The following is a 10,937-nucleotide window of genomic DNA, read 5'->3' as shown; positions in this document are numbered from 1 at the left end:
GGCAAAGTTTTGATTTATCAATTCTAATACTTGTTTTCTTTGAGTTAAGCCCATCTAGTGGCTGGGAACCAGAAATGGAGACTGATAAAGGCCAAGGATGCTACCTGAAGGGTGTGGTTAGAGCAGGAAGACTGTCTTTTGACTTCATTTCCTAAGTCCTGGCAGCCACAGATAATGTCCAACCTTTTATTTCATTAGACAATCTTTAGTTTATCTTTAGAATCCTATTTTTGCTCCTCACTTCTGGTATTGAGCCATACAGTTTCTTTAAGAAAGAGAGAGGAGCTGGTAGGTAGATCTTGTTACTTTTGAAGAGCCAGGCTAGCTGTTTCCCTGTTTCCTGTCTTTATGCTAAGCTATATAGCTGTTGGCTGTAGCTTTATGTTTAGTAGTACACATCAATCTTAAAATCAAGCTCAAGAAAATGAAGAAGCAGATTTCCCAAAATGCTGAGCTATTCCTTTATAAATGGAGCTGATCCTTTCTAGTGGTTCCTCTTACTGTTTTATTTCCCAACACAGAATATCTAAATGCTGTTTCAAAACCTTAGTCATGCTGAATGCTTTACTTATTTATTTATTATGAGTGGCCAAAACAAACAAGAAACAGTCTGTGATCAGATTCAGATTCAGACAAATTTATTGATCCCAAGATGTGCAATTCATCTGCAGCTTACCCAGTCCACACACACAACTTCAAAACCCACAGAGTTGTGTGTCAGTTGTGGCAACAGACCAACATACATTGGTCAGTATGAGGGAACAACAAGCAGCAGTAAATAAAGTAAAACATTTTGTTATGGTCCATATAAATAACTATATAATAAATAACTAAAAAAGAATGTAACATTAATTTAACTATTTTCAATGAATGATTGATAAATGTGTGTGTGTGTGTGTGTGTGTGTGTGTGTGTGTGAAATAGTGTCACAGAAACAAAGGATTAAGCTTATGCATTATGCAAATGACTTTGTGTTTACAGCAAACTTGAGTTGTGAGTTGAAAGACATGTATATATGTAAACACAAAATTTTGCTGTATGTTTTTGGTGCTGATTGCTTACTGTGCAAACATGTCATACATCCATAAACAAAGAACCACTGAATGATAAACTGACCCGATTTCTGGTGTGGTATTTTAAAAAAGTTCACTTTTACATGTTCGTAGATAAAAATAAAAAAATATATATGTGACATTCAAATAAAAAAGCATACAGCAAGTGGTGATCATGTGCCATGTGGTACGGCTTCCTCAGGTGCATCTAAAAGTTGCTGATACATGCATCTCATGCAGTTGGACCTGAGGATCTGTAAAAGTTACATTCCTACATTTGGTCCAGCTGGTACCTGGACGCTTGAGAGTGGGCATCTGACAGGCTGACGGGACGCCCAGAGACGTCTGTGCACACTATGTTGAAGTAGTTGTGACGAAACTCTATGGCAAAAGTGCTGAGGAAGATGAGGAAGAGCATGACCAGAGCCCACTGACATCGAGCTGCATGCATGTCGAGGTCCTGAGACATCAGGAGAGAACCTGCACCGGGTGAGTTAAAGGTAAAACATGAAAACGCAGGATTATAGCACATTAAAAGGAAACAAAGCAACCTGTGAAGTGGAGTTGGACACTTGTTCCTTCAAGATGGACAGTTTAAACAAAAATTAGCAAACCTGACACAGCAGAACCAGAGATACTATCAGACAAAATAAGGAATTTGAAGAAGTCACTTTGAGCTCTGGGAAATGTGTACATTACTCCCTTAAGATGATCTGAAAAAAGGATACGGACTATCACGCAGACAGTGATGGATCCAGACAACAGGAAACGAATGAGAGCAACCATCCTCCCCTCATTCCTCAGGTTAACTCTCAGGGTGATGTAGGACTGCATCCAGCAGAAGACTGTTCCCAGTCCAAACGTCAAAAGGGTGCCAAAGTTGTGAGTCACCTCCTCAGTAAATAACTTAAACCAAAATAACAAAGATCAAGTCTCTTGAAATGAGCATACAGATGAGTCCATCTATACATTGGTATATAAATACATGTATCTGCTGGTGTTGTACGTTACCTGGACGTTTCCTACAAGTGTCATTCCAAAGCAGCCAATAGAGAAAACCACCAGACTGACCGCATTCAGCCTGCTGTCGATTGTGTGTCTCAGCTGAATGTATCTTAGGACGGCAATAGTGAACCCTGGAAGAGGGAAGGAACCAGTGGAAAATGAATAACAATGAACATCTGACTTTATTCTACATATATAGGATATTGTACGTTGTATAGCAACAATATGTCTGTTCATGCATTAACAGTTAAGTCTGGTCATATTCTATATCTTTTTTAGTCCCAAATCCCAATAGAGGAAAAAAACCAACAATGAATAGATCCTACTGACCAGCACTGTGTGACAATCCAAGCCCAAAAGTCATTCTGTGTATAAGTAAATTTGCAGGTTATGCATGCTCTAATGCTGTATGTTCTACTAGCTTATATACAAGTAAATTCCTTAGTTTGGATGACAATAATATAGAATATTGCAGGCTTATATTTGCCATCTTGTATTGTAACACTCTCTCTCTCACCCACAAATGCTGCCAGGTTCATGACCTCACTGAAGATACAGCTGGCTGGTGGAAAGTTGCCTGCAACACTGAGAGCAGGAAATGGGAGAATGTTGTATTTGCTGTACTAAAATAAACATAGCGGCTATGCTGTTACTCTGAAAAGAGCATGATGAGTATGTACCTTATGTACGGAGGATAAAGGGATCCTTTTATGTTCCTAAAAGTAAGGAGAAGAAATATTATTATTCCAAAATGATATAAAAAATGTTTATTTGCGTTACATAATGATTTGATTCTCACCTGTCATGTGAGCCCAAGGGTACTATCTTCCCATCATTGACAGCTACAAAGTATCTGTTAAAATGCATCAAAATAGATGATGTTCAAATTTAATCAAATTATGATATAATGTAATATTTATATATTGGATTGGACTTGGTTTTGGCCCCTGGGCTTGTGCTGATTAGGTCTGTTTAATAATCCATGACTGGAAACAGACCTGGGAGTTCAGTGAAGTATAATTAACAGAACTTACACCACCCACAGTCCAGCAGCTATGCACACAGAGTAGATGGGAGGCAGAAGAGCCCATGGACTGCAATTCAACATCTTGTCTCCTCTGATACCAAAGAAGAAGAAGTTGTGTAAGATGGAAGGAAACAGAAATTCACTTCAGAAGGGAGATACACTTCAGCACTGACACTTCAACTCCTAACACTCAGGTTTTAGTTTACTTATATCCCATGTCACTTTTATTTTTTAAGTTTATAAGCTGTAATAGCTTTCTTAACAGTTCATCGCTTATGCTTTACAAATGAGTTAAAAGCTGTTAATGAGAATAACTTTTGGGATGTAACTGTTAATAATCAGTGTATAAATGAGATTTCCGTGCAGTCGTTTTGTGTCTCTTGCAGCACTTTGCGCCCCTTAGTGGTTGTTTTGTATCTGTTTGATCTTTACGGGCGTTTTTAGCTGCTTTTTATAACTAATAACTAATCTACTGCATTAGTGAATCGTTGGCGAGTAATTTAAGTGTTCATTACAGTTTATAAACCCTGAAATGGCGCCATACAACAGTACCTGTGTCTTATAGACGGAACCAATACAGTCATTTGCATACGTGACAGCAACTGGAAGCGAGCGCTCTGTCACTGTCGGACAACAACAGCAGCAGCACACTCACTGCTCCGTGTGCAGCTAAGCACTGAAAACAGGCCGTTCGCGGCATCGCCTTGTAAACAGAATATCGTAGCCTACCTGTCCGTCCCGTATATAATACGTTCAGCTCCAGTCAGGACAGGAAGTGCGCACAGAAAATACAAAATAAAATCATATAGACACTTCCGGTGGCAAAGGATTTTGTATTGAATTAATTAGTAAACACCGGTAAACATGTAACATGAAAATTAACTATGAGAGCTGTGTTGGTGTGTGTGTGTGTGTGTGTGTGTGGGTTACTTCAGTGATGTAGTTGTGGGAGGGATCAGCAGTTAAAGGGAAAGTTAAGGTGCTGAGCTCTTAATGTTATTAACGCGTGTTAGACAGTTGATGCACAGCCTAGACGCTGTCTAACACACTTCCAAGTGTGTGAATCCTTGTGACAGTAATATGGTAAACAGAGAAACTGTCCCTCTGCTTTTGACGACAGACTCAGGCATTAAAAACTGTTTACTTTGTCAGCACACAACAGGTTAAACAGGTCAAAGGTCATGACAGGTAGGCAAACAGCCAAAGCAAAAATAGTTCAAAATCACACTGCAGGCATTCAGACTCAGGCAAAACAAAAGTGTTGCAACACAAGTAGGAAACAATACACAGTGTGACAGGTGAAGCTACAGCAGGTCTACAGTATAAACTGATGTATGCAGGTGGGCAGGAGAAAGAGGGGCAGATGTAGATAAACCAGATGGAGACTACTTCACAAACAGATCTTGACAACTGTGATGAAGTATTTGCAGAAAGCGTTGCTCTCACTTGGTACTGCGAGTAAATGAAGAATATTGATTATCATTGGTGGTATTTCTGCCATACAGATATAAGTTTTGGTTTTATGTGCCAAAACTTTTAGATCTGGGAAATACACAAATTTTCTCTCTTGCCAGGAGTTAGATGAGGAACCTAACCCTAACACTCTCATGTCTGTACAGTAAAATAAAACATGTTAGTTACTGTGCTTTAGAGGAGCTGGTAGACAAATTGTGTTACTCGGGAAAAACCATTTTTATTGGAGTAAAGTGTCGACTAGTCCTTTAAAGATAGTGATTGGTGATTAAGGGTAATTAAGGGTCTGTGGGTCCAGTTGCTTACCATTAATTACCCTTAATCACCAATCACTATCTTTAAAGGACTAGTTGACATTCTGTTCCATTTAAAATGGGTTTGGAACATCACTTTATTGTAGGAAAGGTCCCTGTGAACCCTCAAAGGTGATCAGATAGATAGACAAAGACCATAAACACAGTTTAAGCTTTTTATTGATACTGATTTCTTACTGTGCAAATATGCATCATAGCATTCATAGATTCACACAGTTCCCCAAAACTAAAGCATCTGAAAGGTTAATCAAATTATCTAGAAGTCTATAAAGCCTGAGCAGAAGTGTAAAGCTAGTTTCCCAAGTAAACCTTCTTTAGAGATAAAAACAATAACTGATAAGCTGACCAGATTCTATGTCATTGTCACTTTACATGCTTGTAGATATGTAAAATATGTAACATTCAAATAAACAAGCATAATACATGACAGGGGTAAAGGGAGTAAATGCATCTAAAAGTTGCTGATACATGCGTCTCATGCAGTTGAACCTGGGGATCAGTAAACATGACCCAGTGTAACATCCCTATTACTTGTCCAGCTTGTGCCTGGACTCTTCAGAGTGGGCATCTGACATGCTGACGGGAGGCTCGGAGATGTCTGCCCACACTATGTTGAAGCGCTTGTAACGAAACTCTACGGCAAAAGTGCTGAAGAAGATGAGGAAGAACATGGCCAGAGCCCACTGGCTTTGAGCTGACTGCATGTGCAGGCGCTTAGACAACAGGGAGAAATCTGGACCAGGTGAGTTAAGAGTAAAACGTGCTAACAAGGGATTATAGTACGACAAAAGAGAACAAAGCATTAGGTTAGGATAGGGTCACAATTTTTAAAAGCCTTTCTTAAAACAATAATCAGACCTTAATCAGTCTTCGTTTGTTGTAATAATTCTCTGCTAAACTGCAGCACAGGGATAGTAACACAAAGAGGAAATCTGGTAATACAAACACCATCAATTTGGAAGATATCGACTTGATTTGATTAATCAGTTAATCAACTGCACTTTAATAACATTGTCAGACAGTTTTAAACAAAAATCCCAGACCACCAACAGTAGTACTCCCCAACTACTGAAAACAGACTCTGATGTCTAAAAATCTGTGGATTTCCCCTTAAAGTAGGCATTTTCAAGAAATAGCCTGAGCCACATTAACAATCAGACAAAATAAGCAATTTGAGGAAGTCACTTTGAGCTCTGGGAAATTGTGATGGGCATTTCACACTATTTTTGGACATTTTATAAACCAAATGATTAATTGCAGAAATAATTTTAAGTTGCAGCCCTTTGTTATTTAAATTCATAAGATACAATATGTCAGTAATTACCTTTAAAATGCGTTCATTACGTAAGATGGTCTGAGTAAAAGGATACAGAGTATTGTGCAGACAGTGATGGATCCAGACAACAGGAAACGAATGAGAGCAACCATCCTCCCCTCATTCCTCAGGTTAACTCTCAGGGTGATGTAGGACTGCATCCAGCAGAAGACTGTTCCCAGTCCAAATGTCAAAACGGCGCCCAGGTTGTGAGTTATCTTGTGATTGAATAACTAAACCCAAAATAACAAAGATCAAGTCTCTTGAAATGAGCATGCAGATGAGTCCATCTATACATTGGTATATACAGTAAATACATGTATCTGCTGGTGTTGTACGTTACCTGGACGTTTCCTACAAGTGTCATTCCAAAGCAGCCAATAGAGAAAACCACCAGACTGACCACATTCAACCATGGTTTGTCTATCGTGCGTTTCAACTGAATGTATCTTAGGACGGCAATAATGAACCCTGGAAGAGGGAAGGAACCAGTGGAAAATGAATAACAATGAACATCTGACTTTTATTCAATATACAGCCACGTGAAAAAGAAAGTAGGCCCTCTTTGAAGTCTATGGTTTTACAAATCATCTAGTCTTTAGCAGGTTTAAAACTAGGTTAATACCACCTCAGATGAAAAACAACGCATGACACATTACACCGTTTATTTAACAAAAGCTCAGCTAAGATGCAGAAGCAGTGTGTGAAAAATTAAGTAACGCTCTTACTGCTTCCATAGGAATTAAGAGGGTAAGTAGCGGCCAAGTGCTGCTGATCAAATGCCCTTGATTAACTGATCATCAGCAAGAGTGACCGCCTCTATAAAAGCTGCTGGTCTGGAGCATTGACGTGTGTTTTAACACAAAGCCAAGGAGGAAAGACATCAGCAATGATCTTAAAGAAGTTGCTGTTGCTGCCCACTCTAGCAACTCTACTCTAAAGTTGGAGGTTATAATAGATGATCTAATGCTGTATGTTATACACAAATAAATTATGTGGTTTGGACTGTATAACTTAAACTTGTTTTTACAGGAGGTAACACTCTGAAATATCTTGTGTCTTGCATTTTCTGTCCTCTGCTTGTTTGAGCTTCAGCCTTCATAAGCCTCAAAGTTTGTGCCCTTCAATGTGTAAACCTTGAGGGATGAGAAAATACATTGTTCAAAGATGTATCAGATCAGGGAATATACCAGACAACAGATGTAAATACAGATGCAGATGATTATCCTGTATGTATGGGAAAGTTTTGAGTCAGATAAACACATTGCTGGTTTTGGGCCTTTTCATGAGGGTTGGCTGACAAGCAAGTAAATAGTGAATATTGCAGGCTTGTATTGGCCATCTTGTATTGCAAGTATATTAAGATGATCAACACTGATCATTGTTCTCACCCCCAAATGCTGCCAGGTTCATGAACTCACTGAAGATGCAGCTGGCTGGTGGAAAGCTGCCTGCCATACTGAGAGAGAGAAATGGGAGAATTGTATTTGTATGTATTTGCTGTACTAACATAAACATAGCAGCCATGCTTTTAATCTTAGGAAATGACTAGTATGTACCTCATGTATGGAGGATAAAGGGATCCATTTCCTTTCCTAAAAATACATTTGAAAAAAAAAATATGATTATTCCAAAAAGATATAAAAATGTTTATTTGCAATACATTACACTGATTTGATTCTTACCTGTATTCTGAGCCCAGGGGTGCTATCTTTTCGAGCTTGACAGCTGTAAAGTATCTATTACAAGAAATGCATTTCAGCGCATGAGGGAACATAATGTTAAAGATGAATAAAATCATAATATACTGTGATATAACTGTGGTCATTTTGCTTCTTTTTGTAGTTGTTTTGTGTCTTTTGGTACTCATTCTGAGTCTCTTTGCAGTCGTCACTCATAACTGTTGTTGTTTTGTGTCTCTGTAGGCATATTCTGTAACTTCATAGATGTTTTGCACATTTTCTTTCTAGTTTTCTCTCTTTGTTGTCATTTTACACAACTTTGTGTTCATTTGGTTTAACTTCATGTCATGTTCTGTCTCTTGAAATCTGCTTGTGTCTCTTTGAATTTTGTCTTTCTGAAGTCTCTCTTTGTAGTCATTTTGCATCTCTTTGTTGTGTCAAAGTGACAGTCCTTGGCACATGAATTACTCTAAATGCTGCAGTGCACTGTACATAATATTATAGGAAACTATGAAAGAAAGCCTGAGATGCAGGTTCTAGATTTCTTGAAGCAGAGATAATCTGCTCAATAAAAATAATTTCAATCCCTGGTAATTAAATGAAGTTCTATAATTAATAACAAAACTTACGCTGCCCACAGCCCAGTAGCTATGCACACAGAGTAGATGGGAGGCAGAAGAGCCCATGGACTGCAATTCAACATCTTGTCTCCTCTGATACCACAGAAGAAGAAGTTGTGTAAGATGATGGGAAACAGATGACATTTACTTCAAAAGGGAGATACATGTTAAAACTGACCACTCATAACATACAGGCTTTAGTTATATCCCAGAACCACTTTCTGATAAGACAAGATTTATAAAGGATTTACAAGCTGTAAGTACTAACTTTATTAACACTTCCATAATCTGACAACACAAAACTTCCCAATAATTATCAAATGATTCGTTTGCCATTAATAAAGATATTCATTACAACTCAAACCATGGACAGATTACAACACAATGGGCCCTTGGGAACAAAAATGTTAAAGGCCCCCCAACCATATATATGCTCATATAGGAGCAAGACACCCAGACTGAAAGAGACATGAAAGATGTCTGTGTGAGAACATTTTGCACCCATGTTTAAAACTGTAGTATATTTAATAAAGAGCATCTAAATGAAAGCAACAGGAGGAAGTGCTCTGACACTGTCAGACAACAACAGCAGAACACAACACTGCTCCATGAGTACATAAACACTCAGGGTAGAAAACAGGCTGCTCTGGTTTGGTTGTAAACAGAGGATAGGCTACCTATGGATCGTACCTGTCACTGGTCCAATGATCTGTGCTCCAGTTATGTGTGGGAACTTTAAGTGCTGCATGTAAACTCTGTTAAAATCAACCCTTCATTGCCAAAATCGTCAGTGTCCGTTATTGTCCCGAAAGACAATATAACGCGACAGGCTGTTGTAATTGTAGACTACAGACCAACACATGCAGCATTAATGATGGGAAATATGAATGTTTATAGAATGTTTCTATTTGATCCAGGTTCAGTTTCCACTGAGGCTGAAATACTGTTAACATGAAGTTCATACTGAACATAACAGCATTACATTCATACATATGCAGCCTGTATATTTATATGCATCATTAACAGTAACAGCTCAGTCTCAGACATGTGACCACGTGTTGTCTGTAATCCAAGTGTCTGAGAAATCATCACATATCTTCCGTGTCCTTACAGCTCATATTACAGATGAAGAATCCAGAGAACATGTGACAGGTCTCCCTGTCTTTGTTGACAGTCGCGGTTTTACATTGTGTCGCTGGAGTCTCTTTAAATCCCTCGCAAACCGACAGAATTAACGTGCGCTCTTCATCTGAGAGATTTGTGCACGCGCACTAACTCCGATGAAGTTAACACCGACTCAATTTACCGACATCTACCGACAGATCGAGGCAGTCAGGGTTTGATAACCCCGAGTTAAATCAGAGTAGGTTCAACTTCCTTCGTTGTACAGGCTTCGGGCCTCTGCTCCGGGGGCAGGTGGGTTAACCCCAGAGGACCAGATTAAAACATGTCAACGGCCTAACTTCTGACCAATCAGATCACCGGAAAGCCATCATCATTCCTACAGGATCAAACCCTGACAAAAGAGGTCACAGTAAAGTTACAAATAATAAAGTTAAAATAGATATTTATATAGATCAGTGGGATCATTCTGCTGTTCCAGTCTTACACTAAATGAATACATTTAATCATTTAATAAAAAATAAACACTGTTCTAGCCCAATTTTGACTTGGACACAGATGGTTTAATCCTGCAGGATATTTCCCATCATTTCAGTCAGCCTGACCTCAGCAGACATTAACTCTCCTCTCTGGGGAGTTACAGTTAACTTTCTATCTGCATCTCATATTCAGAATAATATGTTCACCAACACACCAAAGAGCAAAACGGCAGCCTGACTTTATCAGTTGGAAATGTCTAACATTCCCTCTCTATCTTTGTTTTGTGATCATACCGTTTACATTTGAGCTTGTAGATCATCACTTTTCAACGTGACTAACTAAGTTAACTAAGTTAACCTGCAGGTATCAGCGTTTCCTCTCATGCATTAAATACTTTATTCGTGGTTCTGAAAACGTTATATGTAACTTTGAACACACAGGAACTCCGGGGTTGACTTACCGGACTGACAAATGTGCGACCGCTTTGCGAGACCGTGGTTATCCGGTTTGGTGAAGCTTGATAATAAAACATATTTTGGGCGTGTTGAACTTGCTAAATGAATCAAGAGAACATTTTTCGGCAAGGTAGGACTTTCTGTTTGAACGCGTGTCCTTCAAAATAAAAGCGCGGAACTGTAAAGACGTAAATATTAGTATTCTGAAAATCTGATGAGCTTTGAAATGAGGAGGGTGTGCTATAAACACTGGAAGTATAGCATATCTCCATCCTTTATTGTTGTTTGTAGGTGTATCAGTGTAGAGGCCTGTGTTTGGATGTCTCTTTCTGTGTGTTTTTAAAAAAAATCTATACTACATGTTCTAAAATTTCAAAATAAAATCTATATCC

General features: G+C 38.7%; 2 protein-coding genes across 3 annotated transcripts; both read right to left on the bottom strand.

Annotated features, from left to right (window-relative positions):
- Positions 1–616: 616 nt before the first annotated feature.
- Positions 617–4,029, bottom strand: LOC108895473 (transmembrane protein 150C). Of its 2 annotated transcripts, none has more exons than XM_018694314.2 (8): positions 3,814–4,029; positions 3,092–3,175; positions 2,857–2,910; positions 2,738–2,773; positions 2,575–2,642; positions 2,064–2,188; positions 1,781–1,958; positions 617–1,532 (listed from the first exon to the last, which is right to left on the bottom strand). In XM_018694314.2, the coding sequence occupies exons 2-8, from the start codon at positions 3,163–3,165 to the stop codon at positions 1,324–1,326; spliced, it is 744 nt and encodes a 247-aa protein (XP_018549830.1). In that variant the 5' UTR covers positions 3,166–3,175; positions 3,814–4,029; the 3' UTR covers positions 617–1,323. The 2 variants fall into 2 exon arrangements, with proteins under 2 accessions (XP_018549830.1, XP_018549829.1); XM_018694313.1 differs by lacking the exon at positions 3,814–4,029 and adding an exon at positions 3,637–3,807.
- A 983-nt stretch (positions 4,030–5,012) lies between these two features.
- Positions 5,013–10,677, bottom strand: LOC108895476 (transmembrane protein 150C). Its single transcript, XM_018694316.2, has 8 exons — positions 10,551–10,677; positions 8,498–8,581; positions 7,872–7,925; positions 7,746–7,781; positions 7,578–7,645; positions 6,530–6,657; positions 6,242–6,419; positions 5,013–5,604 (listed from the first exon to the last, which is right to left on the bottom strand). Exons 2-8 carry the CDS (start codon positions 8,569–8,571, stop codon positions 5,399–5,401), a joined length of 744 nt encoding a protein of 247 aa, XP_018549832.1. The 5' UTR covers positions 8,572–8,581; positions 10,551–10,677; the 3' UTR covers positions 5,013–5,398.
- Between the last annotated feature and the right edge of the window lie 260 nt (positions 10,678–10,937).

Source organism: Lates calcarifer, linkage group LG9 (assembly GCF_001640805.2).
Source record: "Lates calcarifer isolate ASB-BC8 linkage group LG9, TLL_Latcal_v3, whole genome shotgun sequence".
Taxonomy (NCBI): domain Eukaryota; kingdom Metazoa; phylum Chordata; class Actinopteri; family Centropomidae; genus Lates; species Lates calcarifer.
The sequence above is the reverse complement of the archived record's forward strand: the minus strand, read 5'-3'. Positions and strand labels throughout refer to the sequence as shown.

Bases quoted from the DNA above. Each gene is read 5' to 3' on its own strand.
- LOC108895476 (XM_018694316.2), bottom strand. From the start codon at position 8,571: ATGTTGAATTGCAGTCCATGGGCTCTTCTGCCTCCCATCTACTCTGTG. The intron at 7,926-8,497 runs GTAAGTTTTGTT...TTCTTGTAATAG, and splicing joins GCTACTGGGCTGTGGGCAGC to ATACTTTACAGCTGTCAAGC. The intron at 7,782-7,871 runs GTAAGAATCAAA...ATGTATTTTTAG, and splicing joins CCCCTGGGCTCAGAATACAG to GAAAGGAAATGGATCCCTTT.
- LOC108895473 (XM_018694313.1), bottom strand. From the start codon at position 3,674: ATGCAAATGACTGTATTGGTTCCGTCTATAAGACACAG. The intron at 2,911-3,091 runs GTAAGTTCTGTT...GCATTTTAACAG, and splicing joins GCTGCTGGACTGTGGGTGGT to ATACTTTGTAGCTGTCAATG. The intron at 2,774-2,856 runs GTGAGAATCAAA...CCTTACTTTTAG, and splicing joins CCCTTGGGCTCACATGACAG to GAACATAAAAGGATCCCTTT.